Below are 26,083 nucleotides of genomic sequence, written 5' to 3' on the forward strand. Positions count from 1 at the left end.
GGCGCTGACATGGTGTGTTTTACTTTATCACCCTAGTCCCTAGCTAACTTGAGATGAGGTTGTAACCTTTTTCATCTACCATTTTTAAGGCTGGAGGCATAGCGATTGATCAAGCCATCCCTTGGGAGTTAAAGAACAAATGAGTTTACTAGATTGATTAGTTGTGTATTAATAGTGTAGACAATTGTTTACTAAATTCTGCTGAATTAATTTTATCCTGTGAAATTAGATTTCTTTTGGTGAGTCTGTTTGTGGAACAGTGTACTGCTAGTAGTTATGAAGGACGAAATAGCTGCAGCTGTGTTCTTTGTAGCACGACTGGCCAAGAGACATGGCTGCCTGGATAACGAGGGCAGAGACCGCTTTGCTGCTGCTCTGACCTCTGCTCTGTTTGAGAGCTACAAGAACCATTGGTACCCGCACACTCCCAGCAAAGGACAGGCATACAGGTCAGTACACACACACACCAGGTTAAGTGCCACCCAGAGACCAAGATCATGTCTAAATGTCAGTGTATGCATGTGCACATCCAGTGGGGGTATGTCCTGATTGTCTAATGGTTCTATGCATCTGTGTGCAGGTGTTTGCGTATGAATAGTTTCCAGTTGAGGGACCCAGTGTTGGAGAGGGCATGTGTAAAAGGTGCCATTCTGTATGAAGATCTGGGGTTGCCAAAGGAACTTACTGTCTGGGTGGACCCAGGAGAAGTCTCCTGCAGGTAAGACACTTGTATGGAATTCTTGTCTAGAGCATTTAAGAACTGATGGAATCATTTAGAGCTGATGAGAATCTGTTTGAAACCTGGTTCATGATGTTTAGCAGAGTAAATGTGTATTGGCATAATTTCCAAGTGACCTTACAAACTCTGTTCATATTAACAATATTCTGAATAGGCTTGGTCCATATACTACTGGAACAAGTGGTAGAGGGTTTTTGTGTTGGTCTGATGGTTTCACTGTGCAGGTATGGGGAGCGCTGTGCACCCTTCTGTGTGATTCAGCTGGAGGACTTCCATCGTGGTGGTGGGGAATTTTCTCGTCGTATTCAAAATGCTGTGGAGCGTGCTGCCTTGGATGTCCAATCAGGGGTCTTGTCTGATGAGGAGGGTGGGGACATCAGCATGAGTAGCAGTTGCAGCAGCGTATCAACTTCATGTCCTGCTCCAGGCCCAACCCCCAACCTAGAGCCCAAAACGATTCCAACAGTGAGCAATCCCAACAGTGTCTACCAGGTGCACATGCTTCACATATAGTTTATTGACATTTTAAAATGTTTAATTTTGTATGTCAAGCAAGATCCTCAGATTCCATATGTTGCTCTCCTTCAGATCAGTGAATTTGCTCCAGCTGGCCCACTGCTCTGGGCAGGGTACCCCAAAAGGAAGCCTTTCTCTGGTGAGGGCCACCCATCTCATGCCCCTCCAGGGACCCCGTTCTCCCAGCACAGCTCACAGTTCCCTCCCCAGAAAGGCTACAAACCCTACCGGCCATCTTTCTGCTTTACTGGGCCACGGGTTGACAAGTACCATTGGGTCAGCAAGTCCAGGTCCTAGGGAACTGGAACTGCTGGGGAACCAAGGCCCAGGAATGGAACTATAGAGAACTAGAAGGTTCAAGTTTACATTATTTATAAAATTATGAAAATTATGCTGATAAAGCATTTTTAATTGACAAGTATTTTAATAAAAAAAAACATTTTATGTTGTCTTAACTACAATTGCTATTTCTAAGTGTAAAAAATTGTCTGAATAAAAAGGATCAATTGTTTTTAAGAAATTGGTCTTCATACGTTATGTAGCTAGTTTGGGAGGGTCCTCCATTGTCTCACGATTGAAGTTTATGAGTCGATGTGCTGGCAATACGGTTAGTGATTGGTGAACTTTTTAAACAATCAGCTAACTACACTGCCTACACATCAACCCCAGCATGATTGATCCCATCCACACACATCAACTGAAAGTAGGCTGGAGAGCATTGTAGTTGAAAAGGCCTGAACAGGAATGGACAAAACGTAACCATCTTCTCTTCATCACTATAGTTTTAGCTGGCAAAGCAGACAATGGCAAGGGACCTACCTGCTGAGTCTGATGGGGTGTCTGGCTTCTGTAAAACGTCTCTGAAGTCTGGATTGAATATTTCAGCATCCTGCTGTTATCACTGCCTCAGAAGTTCTGATTGCTGTGTTGATGGTCCACCTCAGTTCTACAACATTGGTTTCCAAGGAGACTGTATGCACAGAGACTTGTGCCTTGCTTTGGGTCGTGCCTAGACTTGTCATAGTATCAATCAGGCAATGTTACCACAGTGATAATTCCAACAGCACTACTCAAAGGCCTGCTGCCCTCCAGAAGCTGCTCTTCCTACACTCTCTGAATTGATCACAGTATGCTGGAGAAAACTGTCAAGACACAAGCATAAATTAGGACACGATTATAAATTGGGTTGGGTATTAGTGTAAAAGCTGGTTATATATATATATAATTTTTTAAAGCATATATATATATATATATATGCTTTAAAAAATTGCTCCAATAAGTTTTTGCTGAATTTTAAGTTTAGAAAATATTTGGTAGGCTGTTTTATGATCATGCTCTGGATCGTTTTACAGAAATGCTCCAACCTTTACATTTGTTTCTTTAATTACTTTGTCCTCGAAATGGTTTTAACTGTTGCTACAGTGTTTCAAATGAGTGGAAAGGGGGAGGGCAATAGCAGCGTATACTGTTCCACTAACCAATGGGGTAATAGCTTTAACACTATGCCAGCTCTCAATATCGTATCACGGACTTTGTTGTTAGAAGGGTCCTATCGACCAGAGAACTTCCGGTGGTATAAAAATTGCCACGAGTTAGCAGCGGAATCGGAGAGTATCCATCTTGATAAGCAGCCTCCGTAACATTAATTTTTACAGTAAGCTCCTATTTTGTAACTCTATTTCTTTGAACACAAATCTGTTAAGTATTGCTTGCTACACGATTATTTGTTATGGCACTACTTTATCCAGCTATTTATCGTTATTCAGCTGAAATAGCCGGTGTTTAGCCAATTTGCTAGTAAGGCGCTTTTTCAAGGCAGGCCGCAAATACGAATAGACAGCTACAATAGCTATAGCGAATAGCTGGATAGCTAAATGGTATGGGTGGTTGAACAATGCTCAATTTTTACTTAACATGTAATCAATCGACTGGTTTTCTGGATTGTTTTGTACCCTGCTAGTTTACCAACAATTTATTATTTAATATAGATTACAACCCGTTGCATTTAACGTCTCTAGCCGGCTAGCTAACTGCTAACTGGCTAGCTGAATTGACTAGCTAGCTCGAGTTAGCTGGGGTTGCGGACCTGCATAATGAATTGACTGCGCAGAATGCGCGGTCGACTTCAAATTTGAAAACGTAAGACAACGTTTGTTGAGAAATCTTTTGATGCAGTGATGTAAACTCGAGTCGATTTGTTTATATTTTTTTTAGGCGATCAACATGGCTGACGCTGAGCATCAGTTCATGGAGACCTCCGAAAATGGTAACGAAGGCGAGGAGGACCTGAACGGAACGGAGCAACCAGAGCCCGAGACAGAGGAACCGGAGGCAGAGGCAGACGAGAGCTGCACGGCAGAGGGAGATGAAGTAGCATTAGCAGCAGAGGAAGATGAGGAGGAAGAAGAGGAAGCCGCCACTGTGGAGGCCGAGGCAGAGGAGGAGGGCGAGGGAGAAGGCGAGGCAGAAGGAGAAGGCGAGGGAGACGGCGAAGGAGAAGGCGAGGGCGAAGGCGAGGGAGAGGGAGACTCACAAAATGGAGCGGGCGAGGGGGGACAGATAAATGCAAGCAAAGGCGAGGACGACGCTGGGTAAGTCTTAAGACATTCTCTCTATATAATGATTTAACATATTTGTCTAGATAATAACGGATATGTTTTACAGGACAAAACCACCAAACATTACAAATGCCAGCTAGTGCAATTTGAAATGCATATTAATAATTAGTTTAATGTTGTCTATAGCTAATCTGTCTGTTTCTATCTGCAGGAAAATGTTTGTTGGTGGGCTGAGCTGGGACACTAGTAAAAAAGACCTGAAAGACTACTTCTCTAAGTTTGGGGAGGTGGCAGACTGCACGATTAAGATGGACTCGAACACGGGCCGGTCACGAGGATTTGGCTTCATCCTCTTCAAAGAAGCTGCAAGTGTAGATAAGGTGTGTGTGCATCCCGCTTAATAACTCAGCATGTATGTATGGTTCTTAGGGTTTCAGTGTGCTTAGATATTGTCCATAATACTTTGATTGTGATGCTAACTTAGTTTTGTCATTGTCCCTGTCAGGTGCTTGAACAGAAAGAACATAGACTAGATGGTCGACAGATAGACCCAAAGAAGGCCATGGCCATGAAGAAGGAGCCTGCTAAGAAGATCTTCGTAGGAGGTCTGAACCCAGAGGCCTCAGAGGATACCATCAGAGAATACTTCGGTGCCTTCGGAGAGGTTTGGCATCTTCCCTTTTCTATGTCTTAGGGCCCCTGACTTGAAATCTACTGAAGACACATTCAGATTATAGATTTTAGCATCATTCTGTGTAGAATTACAGGATGTCCCAAATATATCAGACGACACTCAAATGCCACCCATGTCTAATGCCCGTTACCATCCCTGCTTTGCAAGTTAACTGAAAGCTTAGTTAATAGTAGTCTTATTTGATGTGTAGGACATCTTAACCACAAGGGGGCTATGGTTCTTCAGTGTTCTAATGCATGTATCCATCTCTGCAACTAGATCGAAACCATAGAACTTCCTGTTGACCCCAAGTTCAAAAAGAGGAGGGGTTTCATCTTCATCACCTACAAAGACGAGACCTCTGTCAAGAAATGCCTGGAGAAGAAGTTCCACACCGTCGAGGGCAGCAAGGTAACACGATATTTGAAACAAGGGTGTCTGCCATGTCCAGAGCCCCAATCAAAGTCTAATTCTGTGAAGTGACAGGATTTAAAGATAAATATGGAAGTTGGAGTACTGAGGGAGTTAGTGGATGACTAAAGGAGTCGCTGAAAGGCATGCCACCCTGTGCTTTCCTCATTCTATCATGTCTGAAAGATACGCTAATGACAATCACGGACACAACATTTAAGACGATGTATTGAGTTCATATGATTATTTCATGTTTTATACCCTCACCACTCGCATTTCCTTCCCAGTGTGAGCTGAAGATCGCCCAGCCTAAGGAGGTGTACCAGCAGCAGCAGTATGGAGGCCGGGGCGGCGGCAGGGGTGGGCGCGGTCGTGGGGGTGAGTTGCTCTGCTAGAGGACCCCATTACTCAGGCTGTTTTAAGTGTGTGCTCTCAATCTAATAATGCAATCGAGGGCTTTTTTTTAAATCAAAAAACTTTTGAACCTTTTCTGGTGGCACGGTCCACAACATGTATCTGTACTGTAAGACTTGCGGGTATTTAAAAAAAGACTGGTGCGTCTTCATTCCTAACCTGCATGTTGCCCTCCTCCAGGTCAGACTCAGAATTGGAACCAAGGCTACAGTAACTACTGGAACCAGGGCTACGGTAACCAAGGTTACGGCTACGGTAGCCAGCAGGGCTATGGAAACTACGGCGGCTACGGCAACGACTACTACTCTTCCGGTTACTATGGCTACGGGGGTGGATACGACTACAGTGAGTATAAACAGACATGGCTGGCTGGCGGGCTGGCTGACTGTTTGACTTGTCTCTGCACAGAAGCACTCAGTCCTCTCTCTCTTCCCGCAGACCAGGGAAATACAAGCTATGGGAAAACTCCAAGACGTGGAGGCCACCAGAGTAGCTACAAGCCATACTGATCACATGTAGTGCAGGTATGCGTTTCTAGTGCCTTGTAACACTGTGGTGCCTTTTTGTAGCTGTTTAGAAACCTGTGGCAGTGATGCTAACTCGATCCATGCCAAGATGTAGCCTCCATTCTGGCTGAGGGAGGGGAAGCCCATTGTGGTGGATTTGAACCAAATTACCCGACTCAATTCGGACCAATTTGTTTTATTACCGTTAGTTCCATAGTGCTGTGTTGGAGTTTTTTTACACACAATTTCCAAATCCTATTGATTTATGATTAGCACGAACTAGGCATCATAGATGCACCCTAACCACTACACTACAGATCACTAAGGGTTGCTGTTGCGGTGGACCATGTTCAAACCAGTGGGTTTTTCTACAGTGGGAGATGGGAGACTATCTGCTTTGAGGCTGCACAGCGACTTCAACAAATATCTGCCCTTTACTCCTATAATGCTATGCTCTATCTACATATCAATCTAACCAGCAGTATTGGCTTCCTAATCCAACCAGCGCCCTTTTCCTCTTCTTGCATGCTTGATCTCCTCCTAGCTGTGTGCTTCGTGTTGGGTGTTGGTGGTGGGATTGTGTGGATATGATTGTGTGCTACAACATGTCTTTTTTTTTGTGTTCTTTTTCTCTCCAACCTCTCCAGGGCTCAAGTAACTGAGGTGAGAGACTGTGATGAACGGCAACTAAGACAAGTATGATGATGCAGGACTTGACACTCGACTTTGTGACAACAGACCATTTGTACAGACCATCTGAGGAACTGGGGAAGCAATGTCACTTTTCCACGTTTTTATTTTAGTCCTTTTTCCCTTTTTGTTTTTTTGTTTTTGTTTTTTTTTCCGGTCCACATTTCCAGGAATGGAAGTGTAATTTTTACTGTACTTTTTGGTACCTTTTTTGAATCTAATGTATTGTAATGGTTGTATTTTACATGTCTACTGGATTTACATGAGAATCTGAAGCCGACTGAGCTTTTGAAATAAAACAATTTTGAGTAATTTGGTCCCAGTCTTTCTAGATGATCCTGATGACAGATCTGCAGCGAGACTTTGCAACTACAGTTTGGAGGGAGGGGGGGGGGCAGGGCTATGGAGATGGGGTATGATGTAAAGGGATTGTGTGATTTCATTTAAGATTGTTTAAGGACTGTCTGCGTCTTGGCTTGTAGACAAGAACAACCATTTATCTCCTACTTTTGCTTATTTTGATTTCTGTTAAAGTGCCATTGATAGAAATTACATTTTAAGTTTAATGTCTGCTATATTACAGATGGGAGTTCCAGTTCTCCCCTGGAAACTCCGTATTCAGTGTCTTTGGCGACTTGCTAGAAATAAACATTTTGGTTAATAGCTGACGTGTCAATCTCTAATGCTTACTGTAATAGATATTTGTTAATCTCAATGGCTTTCTATGGATTGTATGATTTGAAGCGCTGATACTTTCTCATTCTCCATGGTTAGATTTAAGTCCCTTGTGAATTTTCGGCGGCAGGACATGGTAAAGATATATATTTTTTACATTTGATATTTCAGGGCTGAACAGCAGAAGATCTCAGAAGGGGGGGGGGGGTAGTAAAAGGTTATCACTGGTCAACAGCTTTTTAGTGCAGGATGTTAATAGTCTAGAGATGCAGCATTGGTTTCTATATTACATCATTAGTCTTTACCAAGTCTTTTTACTTTGTGTGCAAAAGTAAACAGAGATATGCATTCTTAACCACAATAGGAAACGTGTAGCAGTTTCTACCAAGAAAATCATCCAATATACTCATGAATAACTTTTCAAAGTATGAGGTGGGAGGTTGCAAGCATCTAAGCTCTCCAGCTGATCGAATCCTGGCCCTCCAAGAATGTTAGAATGGTTGGTTGAAGTTATCTTCTGAGGACCCAGGACAATTGCTCAATCGTAAGATGGGATGGGTAAAGGGCTCCCACGGTTAACCTCCAATGCACACACTTAACAGATTCTATCTCTTATTGGTTGACTGTGCATGTGTTTCAGCACCCCCTGCCTCTCAGGGCCTGGGTGATGCAGTGACACGTTTCTTTCTTATGATTGATTGATGGGAAACAAACTGATACAATCTCTTGAGTATAGCTCCCTTTAATGAAAACATGACTTGAACATTCCATTAACACGGTATTGACATTTGTGACAATATTACAGAAGAGGAGACCTAGGAAAAACATGTATACAGGATATATTTATTATTGCAACCATCAATATTCATCAGCATTTAAGCTTTGTGAGAGATTACTCTGTGTGTATCAGGATGGGTTGATGTGTGACAGATAGGCAGTGATAAAGTACCCAAATGCAAGAAAATGACATTCTTTCCCTTTGCTTGATGTCCTGTCACAAAACTAAATTGGTCATCAAAATACCCTCCTAGTAATGCTTTCCAGCAAATTTCAAAGCACTGTGTTCCTTTTAGGTATGTCTATATTAAGGAATGATACTTACTAACTGTAGGCCATTTTTAGATAATGTGGCCTTGTGTGCCAGGGCAGTGTTGTAGATGGAGCCATGACCATATAAGATCATGCTTAACTGAAAATGAAAAACACATGCTTTGTTGAGGAGACAATAATTTCCTGAGATGAAATGTATTGGCACAGTAGATGTAGGGACATAACGTGTTATTTCAATCAAAGAGAGTACAGGTGTGTCCTGATAACTGCCAAAATGGATAAAAGTGCAATTTGATTAGATTTCCCTTCTCAGTCACTACATTCTCTGTAGGTTAATTGCAACGGATGCTGTATCTGTCTCAGGTTTAAAGCCTTGTAGAGCTTGCGGCCATGTTCCGGCTTCAGTCTCCAGCTGTTGCATTTACCACAGATTAACTGTATACCAGATTTAAAAGAACCACAATGGCAACAGACACAGGCTATACCAATATTTGACCAACAAAATAACACCAGTTACTTTCATAAAATTATACCACATTTTTTACAACTGCTTTTTTAAAGCACATAACGTTTCATTGCTGACTTGTTTCTGTACTGCGCATGGAAAAAACACCAACTAGTTTAACATGTAATCTTACAGGGTTGCAGGCAGCTGCTTGTTTTGACTGGTTGGTGATACTAATCACTAGCATAAAAAAACAACTGTTTAATCTTCCATAAAATTAGTATGGTAAGTATGGTATAGGGTTGGTATTAAGATACTGAGTAGGTATACAGTAGTTAAATCATGCAACACTATTCAGCCATGCTTTTTTAAAAGCATAAATGCAGATTGAAAAGACACATTTTTGAAAAATAAAACAAAGGAGAGATACGTGATCAAAGCAGTTCATTGAGGTTTGTTCTAAAAGTCCACTTTTACCTCATACTAGCTGTAAAATATCTTAAACCAAGAAAGTAACATGAGTGTGACGAAATAGTGGCCTTGAAAACAAACTTGGTTCTTTTTCTTTAGGTCTGCTCTCCAAACAAGTTTAAACTCACCACAAATAAAACCTGTTTTTCAAATAAATGACCCACAACCAGCAGGGGAAGAGGCTAACGATAAGAGTGCAACAATAAGTTTAGAGACAATCTGTTTGACATTCTCTCAAAAATGTAATGACATCAATAAATACAAATCCATCCTCCTAAGGGATTAAATAATAAAGATAGCCACCAAAATACGAACACAAATTAAGATTGCAGGATAGATAGAAACCCTAATCCCTTTATATCACTAAACTGGCCGTGAAAAAAATACAATTCCCCCAAATCCAGGCGCGTCCTTTTCTTGTCCACCAGGAGGCTCTTGATGCGCTGCTTCAAGGAAAACTCCTGCTCAGCTGCCTGCAGTTATTGGTTATTGGTAACTAGTTATTGTTGAGTACGAGTATTATACTGTAGATGTATATCATCTATCAATTGATTGTCCATGGTTGTATAAATAACCAAATACCCATCTGAAGTCCCCTGTCTGCATTCAAATATTGATATATGGTTAAGTGAGGGGATGCAGTGTTTAGAGCACCACACAGGCGCAATCTCCCCAATTGGCCGTACTCAGGGTGTCCGACCGCTAATAAATGGTCTATAATATTCAGCAAATGTTATTCTAGTCTACTTGTACTTTTATTTATTTATTTACTGTACTGGAACCAAACAGCCAGACTTTAATGATTATCTCATTGTAGGCCAAAGGTGCCTTTTTCTCCAAGGATATCAAAGTTCATCTTGTCTTCTCTTTTATTTCCCCTTGGCATTGAGTAGAGAGGGCATGTGTGTGCGTGCGTGCGCGTCAAGTCAGGCATGCAGAGACATTCGTGTAGCTGTCCCTGGTCTCTGGCCCGCCTCAGACACAGGGGCTGGGTGAGAGAGAGAGACAGCCCACAGCAGCACCTCACTGTGTTGTGACCATATACATGTTTACAGTATGTACATGGATAGAAGCCTGCCCAACAACCAAACAGGTGTGTGCATGTGTGTCCTTTGTGTGTTTCAAAACGTACACAAGAAAGCCGTGTACGTTTTGAAAACATAAAAGGTTAATTTTTAGGTAGATTTTTTTTATCACGCCTTTCAGTGTGGCATGCTTGTGCCAAGGAGGTATGTGTATCTGTAACAGTGTTTGAAGATAGGATGTTAAATCCACATGCAGTTCTTGGTGGATATTTGTGTGTCTCTTTGTGAAAGTATGTGTCTTTGTGTTGGGATGTGAGGTAGCTGCCTATTTAAGTCAATGCCTTATGACTTCCAGCTCTCTGGGTACAATTGAGGCTTCTGAAGCCTGGTAATGTGACCCGGCCGTGGGTGTAAATGTCCCGGTCGAGCCCCTGGTTCATCCTCTTGACGAGGTTCTTCTCGTAGAGCAGGGGGTGGTAGGCCCCCAGCGTGCAGGCAGCGTCGTAGAAACGCTGGTAGTAATGACATAGCTCAGTCTTCCTCCGGGACGGCAGGAACTCGTACACATGCACGACATCACACAATGACATCATCAGAACTGTGCCTGAGGGGAGGAAGGCAGGACAGAGGAGAAAGTTAAAAAAACTAATGTACTCATGCACTGATAAGAGTCATGGTTAAGGAAACAAATTCATTACTAACACTAAACTAATACTTGGTTGTCAGTTATACTGAATACTCCCATGGATCAGGGCCTATGTAGAGTAAGACACAATTTGAAAATCAAATGAATCAGGATGAACTAGGATCAATAATATCAAAAGTAATCTAGGAGGCATTATTCCTTTACCTAGAAGGCCAGAAGAGGGTGGATTTTTCTGTATGGGTTCTGCCATGTTATCCTGGATTCGTTGCCAGAGCTGCCACTCAAAGCGGGGATGCAGGATGTAGAAAGGCTGGAGTGGGTGGAGCCTCCTGTAGCGTTGGTACTGATCAAAGATGGGGTAGTCTGTCTTGTTGTACCACTGAGGCAGAGAGAGATCCAGAGTCTTCCGCTTGTCACATTCAATTCCAGGTCATTTTGTATGCGTGTATATGTTTCAACTGCGTGTTAGCGTGAGATGGATGATGCTGTGTCCAATGTTGCTGTCTCTTACCTTGCTGAGATTAGCAGAGAAAGGAGCGGGATCCCAGGCCACCAGAACACCAGTGCTGTACAGAGAACTGGACAGGAAACGGTGGTCTTCTGAAGCCATCACCTAGGATCCACCACAGGTTACCACAGATGATCCTGCTCATGTGACATACTTTCCTGGTAAACACTTTTATTTGATCAAATGTCCATGGGGAAAAAGGAGAACTTAATGAAAATTATGGACAACCTTATCAAATATTAATTATTAACCTCAATGTAGATGGTACAAATGGCTTTTGCTGGAGGCAAAGTTCAGTCTGGAGAGCACTGCTGAATGGGCACTTTGTGCCTCTCATTTAGCACAACACAGCAAGTAAAAAAAAAATCAAATACAGGTGGTGTTTGTATAGAAACATGGAGGCTTTGAGAAAGCGTGAGAATGTTTCTGACAGTCAGCGACAATTCGATTGTTAAGTGTCATGTTACCTGTGAGTTGATGAGGCGGATAGTGGTCACGGAGCCAACGTCTTTCTCATAGCCCACAGTGGGTGCCGCGTTGAACCTGAGGACGGCGTCATGAGAGTCTGCAGATCGGAAACAAGGAGAGAAATTCCATCTCAGACATAACGTTAATAGTATTTTTTCTTTTTTACTTATCTTTCTTTTTGGTCGGCTGCTTTGAGATGTGCTTATTATTCAAAAGGTGTATATCTGGGTTAGTGTTTCTTTGGTTCCCACCTATCTCCTTCCCCAGTCCTGAGTAGCGTAGCGATCCAGCAGATGACACCACGGCGCAGGTCTTAAAGGGGCCCAGGTCAGAGGTGAGAGGTTTAGGGGGCAGCTGGGATGCCCAGGTCAGCGAAGAGAAGGGCTGAAGATCAGGGGTCAGAGTGGCGACTTCCACCTTCTCCTTCAACTCGCAGAGCAGCTCAGGACCGCTCACCTTGGGGCGGCTGACCACACCCCCGGGTCCAGAGACCTCCACCCCATACTTGTTCATCGCCTACACAAAAAGGCAGGGAAGGGTGACATGGGGATGAGAAGAACAATGTTCCTAAGTTTCAAGGAGGGGAAACTGTAACAATGGTGAAGATGACAAGAATACAGTTTTAATGCTGTATTCACCATGCGGTGTCTCACCTGATAGTTCTGCACCACCTTTCTCAGCCTGTGTCCTAACATGCTGCTTGACATCTCATCGTCCCACACCTCCCCCAGAGCTCCGTTGGGCCCGAAGAACGCAGCATCTCCTGCGCCACTCAGCTCCCCCCTACCACGCCCACCAAACAGGGTCTCCATGGCACGCCTGAAGGGGCGGGGCAAAAGCCAAGCGAGAAATCCTGTGGGCTCCCGCTCTTTCTGTTTCCGCTTGGAATGTGTTTCCTTAACCTCCTGGGTGTGGTTTGGTGATGAAAGCACAGGGATTGGACGGTGGGGGTTGCCAGGGACGACGCCTGGAAGCTTCTGAGGGTCGACGTACATTGGCTTGGCCCCGCCTCGCAGCACCTGTCAGACAGACAACAGTACTTATTGTCTATTGTTGGGTATTATGAATTTCAGACACACAAATGGCTTCTGAAACAGTTGTCACTGCTGACAGTGACAACTGTTAAGACATGTAGGGGGCGAACCTTGATGACAGAGTGTGCACGGGGTTGGGCACGGGTGCGTGCCCGCACGCCGAAGATTGCGTCTGTGACGGGAACGCTGTTCTCAGCACAGAGGGCGTAGAGCAATGCCATGGAGACGCAGAAGAAGCCCATGCATAGCGCCCCTCTGCGTGCCCGCCGGCGCATACGCCACAGCAGGCTGACCCGGTCCATCGCTGCCCCGGGGATCTGGAACAGAAGGAGGGGGGGAGGGAATGGAATGGGAGGATGGAGAGAAAGGTTTAGTAAGAGCGAGAGGGATCAGGACAAACATGAGTATTTAAGAGAGGGGTGGACGTTGGATTGAGAGATATGGAGTGGAGGAAATGGCATACAGCCATAAGAGGATTAGATCTGATAGTTCAGAGTATACTAACTTACGTGGCATGCTATCAAGTACCAATCACAGCTGGAAAAATAGAACTACAGTGAAAACTGAGTCTAAATTTAAGATCCAAAATAATAATAAATTCAAAACCTTTTGAAATCAACTTTTATATTTAAGGACCCCAACAAAGACACATACGGCATGCTATCAGCAAAAGAAGAAAGGACTCAAGAAAGAGAGCGAGAGATGGGGATGAGAAACACACTTGCACTGCCCTGGGCCAACTGGGCTCAGAAAGGGAGGGTGGTGCGATAGAAGGAGAGGAAGGAGGACACTGATTTACTGTAACAATGGGATAGATACACTGAAAGGCGAGCCTGAAATTGAGAGGTTGATTCGGACTGACCTATGGAGGACAACAGTATTAGTACTAGTACTACTACAGTAACTAAGACAGAAGTCAGGACAGGACAGAGAGATGGGAGGTGTGATCTGGTCTTTAAATAGGAAAACTTTCCCAGAGGAAGGAGACAAAACACACCAAAGAGAACAGGGAGGTTAGCTTCAAGATTAGGCAGATACAGTTAGGTCCATAAATATTTGGACATTGACACAATTTTCATCATTTTGGCTCTGTATACCACCACAGTGGATTTTAAATGAAACAATCAAGATGTGCTTTAAGTGCAGACTTTCAGCTTTAATTTCAGGGTATTTACATCCAAATCAGGTGAACGGTGTAGGAATTACAATACATTTTATATGTGGCCCCCCCCTTTTTAAGGGACCAAAAGTAATTGGACAATTGGCTGCTCAGCTGTTCCATGGCCAGGTGTATGTTATTCCCTCATGGGAGTTCGTTATTTCATTGACAAGGAGCAGATAAAAGAGAGTTCATTTCAAGTATGGTATTTGTGTTTGGAATCTGTTGCTGTCAACTCTCAATATGAAGTCCAAAGAGCTGTCACCATCAGTGAAGCAAGCCATCGTTAGGCTGAAAAATCAAAACAAACCTATCAGAGAGATAGCAAAAACATTAGGTGTGGCCAAATCAACTGTTTGGTACATTCTTAAAAAGAAAGAACGCACTGGTGAGCTCAGCAACACCAAAAGACCCGGAAGACCACGGAAAACAACTGTGGTGGATGACAGAATAATTCTTTCCCTGGTGAAGAAAAACCCCTTCACAACAGTTGGCCAGATCAAGAACACTCTCCAGGAGGTAGGCGTATCTGTGTCAAAGTCAAAAATTAAGAGAAGACTTCACCAGAGTAAATACAGAGGGTTCACCACAAGATGTAAACCATTGGTGAGTCTCTAAAACAGGAAGACCAGATTAGAGTTTGCCAAAAAACATCTAAAAGAGCCTGTACAGTTCTGGAACAACATCCTATGGACAGATGAGACCAAGATCAACTTGTACCAGAATGATGGGAAGAGAAGAGTATGGAGAAGGGAAGGAACTGCTCATGATCCAAAGCATACCACCTCATCAGTGAAGCATGGTGGAGGTAGTGGTATGGCGTGGGCATGTATGGCTGCCAATGGAACTGGTTCCCTTGTATTTATCGATGATGTGACTGCTGACAAAAGCAGTAGGATGAATTCTGAAGTGTTTCTGGCAATATTATCTGCTCAGATTCAGCCAAATGCTTCAGAACTCATAGGACGGCGCTTCACAGTGCAGATGGACAATGACCCGAAGCATAATGCGAAAGCAGCCAAAGAGTTTTTTAAGGCAAAGAAGTGGAATGTTCTGCAATGGCCAAGTCAATCACCTGACCTAAATCCAATTGAGCATGCATTTCACTTGCTAAAGACAAAACTGAAGGGAAAATGCCCCAAGAACAAGCAGGAACTGAAGACAGTTGCAGTAGAGGCCTGGCAGAGCATCACCAGGGACGAAACCCAGCGTCTGGTGATGTCTATGGGTTCCAGACTTCAGGCTGTCATTGACTGCAAAGGATTTGCAACCAAGTATTAAAATGCAAAATGGGAGTAGGTATTGATTTGATGTGCTTTTACGTGCATGACTGCATTTGAGAACAAGTGTTTGCCCACATTTGGATTAAAACTTGTCGCATAAACACAGCGGTTGGTATGTAGCTGCATAGATCTGCAGGGAACCTTTCAAATCAATATGTTCATGCTACATTATTTATTTGCTGTGGCAAGTCAATGCCCTTGCCCAGAACCACAGGCATAGCTTACAACTACTCGCCTCAGCTTTTCTCACACCCAGGATGCACTGTAAAGGGGATTATTTGTCCATTAGTGAAACTGAGCCAGCAAGAGTACTAGAACTGGAACTGGAAGAAAAACGCTGGATGCTCTGTTCTGAGTGATCTGAGCAGCTGTATACTAATATCTTTCTTTCTCTCTTTCCCTAGAAGTTTCACACATAACTATTCTGTATCCCCCCCTAAAGTGGCAATTCCAGATAATAAGAAAGAAGAATGTGGAATGAGATTGAGGTGGAAATAAGACTTTGGCCAGTAGAGTGATTGGGAAACAAGGACACCGATTTAGTTTTTTCCGAATCTTTTAGGGTTAAATGGCATGATGACACAACCTTAGCCAGAAGGATCTGCCTTGTGAATTTACACACTATAGCACAAAACTGAACAAAGGCACATCGGTGACTTATAAACTAGAGGAACTGCAGTTCGGAAGTGAAATGTGGTGGGATGATAACAAGTTAGTGAGACAGATGGGAAGAGAGTACAGACTATCTTCTTAAACTGTCACACCAGTCAATCCCCTTCACTCTCCGAACACACACCCACACACACACCCACCCCCACACACACACACCTTGATGACAGCAGCTTATGATTGTGTGTGTGTACATTTTAATCTCCTGTTTAAATCTCCTCAAACCAAACAAACAGGAAGCTGTGTAAGGGGAGATAGGATGGGGGGGGCTACCTCCCGGAAATGAGTGGGATGTCTGTAGGATGTAGTGAACAGTATCTTTGTTGGCTCAAAAGTCCAATTTGATTAATTATAAGAAAAATAATCACACATCACACGTGCATGGATGGTGGATAACATTACATGCTAACAAGTGAAGCTAGCAAGCTGTCTAGCAAGTGAAGCAAGCAAGCTTAGCTAGCAGTTAGCATGTTAGCTTGTCAGTTGGGTAGAGCTATCTATGTGGGGATCAAGAGGGAGATCGTGAGTTTAGACAAGTGTAGACTACATTATGTACACACTTTATGTTCATGATGATAACCTTATCAAGATATTCATATTCAACTTAGTCAGTGGTTTCGTTTTTCACAGCTTTGCATACATAGCTATAGTAGTAGCATTCTACTTCTTGTTCCTCATTACTGTAGGGTTACTGTACAGTACCTCTCACTAGACTAACTCATTTGAATGTTCTGCCATTTTTGTATGCAAAATTTTAATGCATAATTTAAATAATTGAATGCCCCATATGTTACTTAGCCTAATGCATATTCCTATACATTTTCTGGCACCAGTATTTAGTTTATATTTTGATACATTTGTTTGTGGGATATTTTGTAGGCTATATTGTAACAAGATACATTTTGATGTAGGCTATCTTTGCCCATGTCTATGGACCCTCTAGTGTGATAGTCTTACCTTGTACCCCATCTCCCGCGGCAGCTCTGTGTTTCAGGTGTTGTTGCTTAGATACTTGTCTCCATCTGCACTCCCATGATCTCTCCTTGGGTCAGTGAGCGGCCTATGGATGGACGCGCAGTGTTTACGTTAACGACCGTCGCTAAGCCGAGACATGAGGACAGACTGATTGAATAACACACAATAAATACATAAATATATGGCACTCACAGACACACTTACACAAAGCACCCTGTGTGCAACTAACCTGACGAAATGCTGCGCTCCTCGGGGAGCGTTAGGCTGACACCACTCTATGCATAGAGGCAACAACGTCCATGTTACACAACCACTATTATCCCTCCATTTCCCTATATCATTCCCTTTCACAATCCCCTTCAATGTCGGTTTTTGTTGGGCGGACGAGCGAGCTGTGATCTCATAGAACCAACCACTGTGGATTCGATTCTGCGGCAAACGCCAGACCCCTACTTGCATCTGCGCCGCCGAAGGGTCTGCTGCAGCTGCGCAGTGTAAAACCGTAAAATATAATAATTTACGCAGATAAAAAGAAATTAAACAACGCAACACTTCATGGGTTGAAGAAACTATGTAGACTGTACCCTCAAACAGGATTATATTTTACGGCATTACAACTTATGTTGTGCCATATTCTTGCAGTCAGTTATCACAAAAATATCTACTGTTTAGCCTACTGTAAACGCTTAAACGTTGCGGGTCGGTTATGCACGGTTTTATCACTATCTATGGTGGGTTATTAAGGCAGGGTCTTAAAGGGACGGTTCACCCCAGACAGTTCACTAGTCTTTTTATGCTCAAAGTGCCAACAAATTATACAAGGTCTTTTGGATTATTTTAAGTAACCGGGTCATGGTTTTGCACTTTGAGCACTACAAGGCTATGGAAAATCATCCAGATGAAAGAAATATGTTCACAAAAAGAATGTTCCCTGACCGGGAATCGAACCCTACTGTAAACGCTTAAACGTTGCGGGTCGGTTATGCACGGTTTTATCACTATCTATGGTGGGTTATTAAGGCAGGGTCTTAAAGGGACGGTTCACCCCAGACAGTTCACTAGTCTTTTTATGCTCAAAGTGCCAACAAATTATACAACGTCTTTTGGATTATTTTAAGTAACCGGGTCATGGTTTTGCACTTTGAGCACTACAAGGCTATGGAAAATCATCCAGATGAAAGAAATATGTTCACAAAAAGAATGTTCCCTGACCGGGAATCGAACCCGGGCCGCGGCGGTGAGAGCGCCGAATCCTAACCACTAGACCACCAGGGAGACATGAGTCTTTACGGTAGACTTAAGAATATAAATGATCGCCTGACATGGCCGAGTCAAGACACCGGTTTAGTGTTAAAAACAAAATTCTAAGAGTAGACCTACATACATTTTATATTAAATTTGCCTTAAACCGAAATCACCGATATATGAAATACAAAATTAACTTCAATGTAAGTATTGTTTAATAGACCTCGTGGCGCAACGGTAGCGCGTCTGACTCCAGATCAGAAGGTTGCGTGTTCAAATCACGTCGGGGTCAACATTTTTCGTTATATTTGAAACTGGAATTTTACCTACCTCAAGCAGGTCATAGAAAATAATTTTGGTGTTGTCTGTTTGGCGTTGTCTGTTTGGCGTCGGTTGAACACTACAATAAGTATGAAACATGATAGCTGTCATCAATAAAAATATGGCAAATAAGTCAATACATACAATTGAAGAAATGCCTTTGTGGTTACTGTATTTTAATAAAGTGTAAAATAGGCTATAGAGAACAGTTGGCCTATAAACCTTTGTCATGGCATATTATAAAAGCATATGTTCAGTGCTTTTCATGGTGCCTTGGGCAATGTTTCCAGCCTGCACAGGAGCATAAATAATGGTTAGTGACGTTAAACAGCACCCACAGCATTTCCCTCTACTCAGAAGTCAGAATGCTCAGTTAAGCCCTAGCCAGGCCTATAAATAGCACCACTAAAACTCTACTACAGGACACCTCCATTGATTCAAAGCATCCTTTTCTTTGCTACATAATCACATGATGCTATGAATTATTTTCCTCTCCAATTTCTTTAAGGGCATGCTATGACAGAGCTATTCTTGCAAGAAGGGATCAAAGTTTAGATCTTCACATTTATTCTACTGGATATGAAAAGTGTAAAGTATGACATGATTGGTAAGCTCAAACAACTGATCTCTCTTCATGGCATACACCCTTGTGGTTATTAAAACCTGCTCCTTGTCCCCTCCCTTCTTCGAAGTGCAGTTGTTTGTCCCCACCCTTCTTAGAAGGGAGGGGACAATCAACTGATATCAACTGAAACACAATTTCCTACACATAATTGCACCATAAAAGTTAAGGAAAGGGATATAAAGCAGATATATCTGTCAACAGGAACAATTCTCTTCGTACTTGTGTCTTCAAACTGATCAGTATGGCTGAGAGTGCTTCTAATCTAAACAAACACCTTAGCTGTTCCATCTTTCACAGAGACTCAGCTGTTCCGAATTCCTCAGATTCTGTGACTCTCAGCTGCAAGCACACCTTCTGCAGGGACTGCCTCGAGAACAGCCAAAATGAGCTCCATGACTGCCCAATATGCAGATCCAGTCTGTTCAGAGACACGAACTTCGACACCAACCCCAAGGCACAGGAGGTTAACAGCATAGAGGGAGAAGAGGGAAGGAAACCCGCATTGGAAAGAAGGAAAAAGCCTATTGCATCCAAACGAGCAGCTTGCCCTGAACACAGAGAGATTCTGAAGCTGTATTGCGAGACAGACAGACAGCTGATCTGCGTGATCTGCCGGGATGGGAAAGACCACAAGGGACACGAGTTCAAACCCTTGAAAGAGGCCCAGGACGAGATCAAAATGAAAATAGTCACGACGCTGTTCGATTTGCAAGAGGACGTCAGTGCAGTCAAGAAGTTCCAGGAGGGTGAGCAGGACATTGCTTCAAGAACAAAGGTTAGAAACGACAGCCTCAAGATTGAGATCTGCAGGCAATTTGAAGAGTTGCAACAACAGTTGAAATTAAAAGAGCAACAAGCCCTTAAAGAACTGGAGGAGCTGAATATAGACTGTGAGAGACAATTGGAGATCATAGACAATGTGATCAAAGAGGGAAGAGAGAGGAAGGCCATTCTAGAAGCTGGCCTCAACATGGATCAACCCTTGGACTTCTTACGCTGGTGGATAGAGACAGGCATCCATGAGGTGAAGGCTGTGTTGGCAGAGAACCACTACGCTGCTTTGAATGAGGTGCAAAGCGGTTCTCTGATTAACAAGTGTCCTTTGCCAAGTCCAAAGAAGCCCTGGACCCAGGATCCTGCCTCAAAGTCCCCTGACCAAGAATGCAATGAGCTAGAGAATCTCCTGGAATACCTTGATCTAAAGGGTCTTGGGATAAGTCTATCCAGGGCTGTCAATCCTCCCTTAACAATGAGTCGACAAAGTCATGAGTTTCGGTCAACATTTGAACCAACCTCTCCAACCCTCTGGTCCACTATCCCCAGCTCCACCTCTATGACATCTCTGTCGTCATCTCAGAAAAAAAACATTTTTTCATTCTTCAAGAAAAATAAGAAAAACAAGTCCAATAGTCAATTCTATTCAGAAGATTGTTGAAGAGGCGACTTATCGAGGCATTACAACGGTTTAGCAGCTACCAGCAGAAGATATTGTCAAGTGATGAATGTGTGGAATACAGCTTACGTGTTAATTATTGTTGCTTGCTTTCCTACAGGTAAACTCTTGCACTTTGGAGGTTCATGATTTATTTGTAACTTTAACTACTTGCTCTTTTGTTTTGTTCCAATTGGCACTTGGTTGCTTATCACAGTGTATGCTCATGTTTTGGCTTCCTGCAATGTTTTTTGTGGCTATCTCGTTCATGATCATGGACCTATGCACTTTTTGTAAAGCTCATTCTTGGAAGTTGCTTTGGATAAAAGCGTCTGCTAAATGAATACATGTAAATGTACATGACTCCTTGTTATTCATTAATGAGGACTACATAGGGAATGTGCTGTTCATTCAAAAAAAAAATATATATGTTGGAATATGTCAAATGTATTTTAGAACAAATCATTCACAGTTGTCACTTTACTGAATGACCCACAACAAAATAATTTATTAAGAAAATAAACTCACATCTTTAGAAATATACAGTTATGCTTCCATCATTATTTACTCCATGGACCTTTTAAAACGTATTCCCAGGTTGATGATCAGTTGATGAGAAATTACAGAAATATTCATCTTACCATAAGAAAAACTATGGTACAAATTCACATGTACACTATAATACACGATAATACTGATATTGGTTAACTGAGGTATCTGTCAGCAAAGACTCAGTCCAGAGACTGAGAACTATAGGGATTTCCTTACCAACTCTCATCCCCAAAATTCTGGGAAATTATATATATTTTTTAACGAATTCAGCAAAATAACACATTCTGTATTACAATCAATTAATGCAGTTGAAAGCTGACATCCATTTCACTACAAATATCAAAATGCATGTTTGGGGGGGATCTTCATTCAGGACAGTCTGCTTAAGGTGCATGTAGAACATGGAACCACACAAGGTGTTTTACAATGTACAAATAAGAAGTGACCTCTGCCTTATCCACCTAACTAGGGTGTGGCGTTTCTGTTCTCGAAAGCTGAGGATAGAAATAGCATCATCTTTATCACCAAGGTTATTCACTTGTTACATATTAACAGGCAAGCTATAACAAAAAGCATATACGTGATTTTATAGTTTAGACACTGGATAAAATCTCACCTGTGTATAGTTGAAAGACTGGAGGAGTGGGCCTGGCTGGGTGTAATCTGGGGGGTTAGCACGGGGGTCGTAGCCAAGTCGAGCGAGCATGGGAGCGATGTCGGACATTTCTTTCATGACGTCAGAGGGGATGTGTCCCACCCACTTAGAAAGAGCATCTGTGTTCACAGGGTTCATCACCTGGTCTGTCGAACGCTCAACCCTGCAGACAGAGTAAACTCTTTCACAGTGGTTTTCAATCTACATAACATTGTATTTAAGTTAACAGGAATACACATTTCAGACATTATACAGTATTTGCATAATGGTGATGAACTGCATTTTAAAATATATGAAATAGTTTATGCTTGTCTGCCCTAGTTTAACATAACGTGGCACAGAAGTGGGTAGATTCCTCTCAAATACTATATTCAGCTCGGTCACAACCCAGAATGCCATCTTCTGGAGGGGGTAATTCATATCACATAATTCCAATCAGACAGTTACCTTCACATTCACACTCATGCTTATGCTCTCACAATTACAGAAGTGTCACACCACAACCACACAACACTCACTTGGACAAAGACACCCCTCCTGCTTTGCCAATCAGCTCCTCGTGGTGGAGCACTGCTGGGTCCCATGGCAACCCCAGGAAGTGCAGCAGCTTCCTCATCTCTTCCTCTGGGTGTAGCACAAGCTGCTCGTAGCGCACGGGTAGACAGCTGCCCTCTGGCGCCCCCTGGCACTGGCTATACATGCCCTCTACAGCACGACTCCACTTTGTCAGGCAGTCCCTGTAACTGGTGAGGTCAAAACCAGAGATGGTGACCTACAGAACGAGGACAGGGAAAACCAAAAAGAGAGAGATATTTAGTTGAGAGAAAACACAGGACTCTGAAGTCTTCCAGGAAGTGTTATAGGAGATATTCTGTGACAGACAATCTAGAACAGGGGTCCAAGAACCCTGTTCCCAGTTACCTGCCTGCTGGTTTTTGATCTTACCACACTTATTTGACCCGATTCAACACAAGTTGCCTGATCAACCAGCTAATTATTACAATCAGGTGTGCTAGATTAGTATTAGAGCAAAAACCAACAGGCAGGTAGCTCTCCAGGGACAGGGTTGGAGACCCCTGGTCTAGCATAATAGCGAATACAATGTATTTACAGTTAATTTACCATCATGGCAACATAGATCTACACCTGAACAAACACACAATCTGTACCTTGCGTGAGATCATGGAGTGGACAGTCGCCCGTCCGTCTCGTAGCATCAGTACAAATTTGGCCTTGGGGAAGATGCTGGCGAGATAGGAGAGAGACTTCAAGGCAAAAGGATCTTTGTTGCAGAGACGGAGGGCAGGCTCTCCATGACCAACTATCACCTGGAGGAGACATCAGACAAATACCTGTCATTTCATTGGTGTTACACTAATGTCTACATTGTTTTCTGTAGATACTACGTTCATTTAACAAGTGGGGGTTTCCTAAAAGTCTAGTAGCAAGATAATCATTCGTCGATTAGACTAGCTTATACTGGATGATGAGGGAGCTCCCAAGCTCTTAGGAAACCTCTCGCTCAGCCTACCTCCAAGAGGAATGCCCGCACGGCAGAATCCAACACCTGATCGGTGACTCCAGCTTCATCCAATCGCACCCTCTCCCTGGCCGAGCGACTCCAGGTGGCACGCATGGCTAGTAGACGGGGGATCACGCGTGTCTCCTCCCCACACCGCACAGCATTGTGGGCATCCAGCATGGCCCTCATGAGTGTGGTGCCACTACGGGGGAATCCACCAATAAAAATGAGGGGGGTGTCCTCTCCGTAGTAGATGGGAAAAGCTTGGCTCTGGTTGATGTGTCCCAGGCGGGGGTCTACCCAGCTGTATTGATGGCCTCTGTTCTTGGGTGGGCATTCGATGCCACTCAGGCCCAAGTAAAGGAGGGACACTGAACAGAGGATTACACCTACCAAAAACATATTCAGCCTGGGATTCCTCATGTTTATTCTGAAGGGAGTTCCACTAAAACAACCACCAGGTGTTAGGTGAAGGTGAGAGGTTAGCGGACTGAGAGGGATCAAGTCAAAACAGGAGAAATAATTGGGTGGAGGGGGTTAGAGAAGAAAAAAAAGTATCTGTTTAAGTGTTGAGGGAACAGGTGAGGACAGGCTGAAGATTTCAGAAGAGTGTTTTGGGCAGGGAGGTAGGACTGATCCCCTCTCACTCTAAAGCCCCTCCTGGTGGCTGAGACCAGAGCTGCAGCCGACCTGATTCCAGGCCCGTCCATGAGTCTGAACCAACATCATACCTGTCAAAAAAGAACGCATCCATAATTGAGTAAATAACAGTCACAAAATAACAACAGTTATGTTATTGCAGATGTTTGTAAGATTTGCTGTAATTATATTGCAGACAAGCAGCATATCAGGTGCACATGGAAAACTGTCATTTTGGGAACCACTAACTGCTACCTCAGACCTATATCCCCTTTGTGTAAGCTCAGTACTATCTCTCTCGACACACATTCACTCACATGTGCAAACCACAAACTGCTACACTGCTATGTTTCATTTTCAGTGACAGCATCTAACCACACTAGAACCCAAAGCAATTTGTCTACGGTCTAGAGACCTCCTATTGTAGAGCTTTGTGGACCTTCTGAGTGATCTATGGAGTTGCTTGTCGCAGGTAAAAACGGCTCGCTTTCTCATCAGAGGCAGACTAAGGGCATCTGGATGCCATGTGTAAGGGACGCGGGGAAACACACCGTTACCACGATGAGCGCTTGCCCTACCAAGGTGTGCATAAACCAAGGAGCTGTAACAGTTAAACAATGTTTGACTCAAAATGTGTGCAAAAAAGGGATTTTGTATTAAAAGCAACTTGTGATAAAACCCATGAAATAACAGGAACATCGTGTTCAGGTGTATTCGAACGAATATTCCAAAGTGCTTCCGTTGACTATAGCTACATATCTTAATAAGACACGTTGACGAACAGAAAGAGGAAGTGTAGCCTTGCTTGTGACAAAATAATTTGACTGTTGTTGTTGTGCCTGTGCAGGTTGATCGAATAACAGCTTTAAGCTACTATACTAGCAACAAATCAACAGGTTTGGAATGTAGAACATCGGACCACCTCCAGTTGGTCCTCTTTGTCCGTCTTGACCAGGTGAACGCATTGAGCTGAAGCCGGGTGAATGACCTATCTTTCACATGTGACGTTAGCTAGCCCTGATCTCATTGTTAACCGTCATTGGTTAGCTCTGTATTTTTGTGCACAGTATAATGTTAGCTCCAACATTACGACAGTATTAGGACTAGCTGGTTGCTATCTACGGCCCCTTCTGCGTCTGCGTGCTAGAAATGCTTTAGAATACAAAAGGAGAGAGCTTTCCTCCGAGAGATATTTCCAACGTGTTGCAGGCCAGCTAACCTTGGGTAGCGAGCTATCTTCATACGTTATTGGTAGCTAGCTACAGGCTGAATGCAAAAAATAAGAATATTCATTTAGAATCATCATAACTCACAAAGTGCCGAGGTCTGAAACACCAGAGCGTCTGTGCCTTGAGTGCGACGAGCGAAGGTTGAATTTGGACTGCTACACTGTGATCACTAGCTAAGATACAAAAATAAAAACATTGTATAGGAAATGGAAAACTGTCAAACAAGTTAAAGATAATTTAATCGCTGTATCTAACATCTAAACACATCTTGTCACCATTGAAGTTTGCCCAAAATGTTTGCTCCAACCGTCTGGCCTGTTGTATTGCAACAGTGAAAGCTGTTTGCTGATTGGCCAAGTGACAGACCAGCATATTGTGCATTGAGGCCTTCATTGGCGGATACTGAACTGTGATACTGAACTAGAACATACAGGTACAACCACAATTCCACCAAACATATGGCATGTGGATGTGATTTTTGTATTTTAAAATGATAGAGTACGGTAATATATTTTGCGTTCAGTAACCCCAGAACACAACTCTTCCGATTACTGAGCAGATTAAATTGTATAACCACAATGACAGATATAAACTAGCTATTTCCCACTCCACCGGGATTATGATCAAAAGATAAGATAAAGAATATACTATCCGACCCATTGGAGTTAATCATGATAGGATTTCCAAGAGATATGTGGCTATAATTTTAGTAGAATTACAACAGAACTGGAGTCAGATGGCTGAGCGGTTAGGGAATCGGGCTAGTAATCTGAAGGTTGCCAGTTCCATTCCCGGCTGTGTCAAATGACGTTGTGTCCTTGGGCAAGGCACTTCACCCTACTTGCCTCGGGGGGAATGTCCCTGTACTTACTGTAAGTCGCTCTGGATAAGAGCGTCTGCTAAATGACTACATGGAAATGGAATGGAGAACTGTAGAGTAAGTCAGGT

The 26,083-nt window shown here is 43.2% G+C and overlaps 5 protein-coding genes and 2 non-coding genes across 10 annotated transcripts; 4 read left to right on the forward strand and 3 right to left on the reverse strand.

Moving 5' to 3' along the window:
• btg4 (B-cell translocation gene 4) lies at window positions 1–1,769 on the forward strand. Its single transcript, XM_062485257.1, has 4 exons — window positions 1–449; window positions 581–718; window positions 964–1,231; window positions 1,328–1,769. Exons 1-4 carry the CDS (start codon window positions 277–279, stop codon window positions 1,550–1,552), a joined length of 804 nt encoding a protein of 267 aa, XP_062341241.1. The 5' UTR covers window positions 1–276; the 3' UTR covers window positions 1,553–1,769.
• A 1,007-nt stretch (window positions 1,770–2,776) lies between these two features.
• On the forward strand, window positions 2,777–6,819 carry LOC134039407 (heterogeneous nuclear ribonucleoprotein A/B-like). Of its 3 annotated transcripts, none has more exons than XM_062485255.1 (9): window positions 2,777–2,909; window positions 3,470–3,846; window positions 4,025–4,193; window positions 4,319–4,477; window positions 4,766–4,897; window positions 5,185–5,275; window positions 5,492–5,656; window positions 5,750–5,835; window positions 6,465–6,819. In XM_062485255.1, exons 2-8 carry the CDS (start codon window positions 3,479–3,481, stop codon window positions 5,818–5,820), a joined length of 1,155 nt encoding a protein of 384 aa, XP_062341239.1. In that variant the 5' UTR covers window positions 2,777–2,909; window positions 3,470–3,478; the 3' UTR covers window positions 5,821–5,835; window positions 6,465–6,819. The 3 variants fall into 3 exon arrangements, with proteins under 3 accessions (XP_062341239.1, XP_062341238.1, XP_062341240.1); XM_062485254.1 differs by lacking the exon at window positions 2,777–2,909 and adding an exon at window positions 3,115–3,132; XM_062485256.1 differs by lacking the exons at window positions 2,777–2,909; window positions 5,750–5,835 and adding an exon at window positions 3,115–3,132.
• A 1,089-nt stretch (window positions 6,820–7,908) lies between these two features.
• st6gal1 (ST6 beta-galactosamide alpha-2,6-sialyltranferase 1) lies at window positions 7,909–17,547 on the reverse strand. The gene is made up of 9 exons (XM_062485455.1): window positions 17,145–17,547; window positions 16,898–17,000; window positions 12,940–13,146; window positions 12,449–12,814; window positions 12,047–12,311; window positions 11,795–11,892; window positions 11,331–11,432; window positions 11,024–11,198; window positions 7,909–10,777 (listed from the first exon to the last, which is right to left on the reverse strand). Exons 2-9 carry the CDS (start codon window positions 16,907–16,909, stop codon window positions 10,503–10,505), a joined length of 1,500 nt encoding a protein of 499 aa, XP_062341439.1. The 5' UTR covers window positions 16,910–17,000; window positions 17,145–17,547; the 3' UTR covers window positions 7,909–10,502.
• Window positions 17,548–18,118: 571 nt separating this feature from the next.
• Window positions 18,119–18,190, reverse strand: trnae-cuc (transfer RNA glutamic acid (anticodon CUC)). Its single transcript has one exon. It is a non-coding gene; the product is annotated as a tRNA-Glu (tRNA).
• A 190-nt stretch (window positions 18,191–18,380) lies between these two features.
• Window positions 18,381–18,452, forward strand: trnaw-cca (transfer RNA tryptophan (anticodon CCA)). Its single transcript has one exon. It is a non-coding gene; the product is annotated as a tRNA-Trp (tRNA).
• An 895-nt stretch (window positions 18,453–19,347) lies between these two features.
• LOC134040045 (E3 ubiquitin-protein ligase TRIM17-like) lies at window positions 19,348–21,006 on the forward strand. Its single transcript, XM_062486269.1, has one exon. The coding sequence runs from the start codon at window positions 19,348–19,350 to the stop codon at window positions 20,539–20,541; it is 1,194 nt and encodes a 397-aa protein (XP_062342253.1). The 3' UTR covers window positions 20,542–21,006.
• On the reverse strand, window positions 21,005–25,468 carry tpst1l (tyrosylprotein sulfotransferase 1, like). 2 transcript variants are annotated; one of them, XM_062485792.1, is made up of 8 exons: window positions 25,220–25,468; window positions 23,868–23,998; window positions 23,277–23,670; window positions 22,915–23,073; window positions 22,264–22,517; window positions 21,707–21,908; window positions 21,543–21,584; window positions 21,048–21,147 (listed from the first exon to the last, which is right to left on the reverse strand). In XM_062485792.1, exons 2-7 carry the CDS (start codon window positions 23,975–23,977, stop codon window positions 21,552–21,554), a joined length of 1,152 nt encoding a protein of 383 aa, XP_062341776.1. In that variant the 5' UTR covers window positions 23,978–23,998; window positions 25,220–25,468; the 3' UTR covers window positions 21,048–21,147; window positions 21,543–21,551. The 2 variants fall into 2 exon arrangements, with proteins under 2 accessions (XP_062341777.1, XP_062341776.1); XM_062485793.1 differs by lacking the exon at window positions 21,543–21,584 and having other exon boundaries at window positions 21,005–21,147; window positions 23,277–23,998.
• Window positions 25,469–26,083: the final 615 nt, after the last annotated feature.

Source organism: Osmerus eperlanus, chromosome 19 (genome assembly GCF_963692335.1).
Source record: "Osmerus eperlanus chromosome 19, fOsmEpe2.1, whole genome shotgun sequence".
Classification (NCBI taxonomy): Eukaryota; Metazoa; Chordata; class Actinopteri; order Osmeriformes; family Osmeridae; genus Osmerus; species Osmerus eperlanus.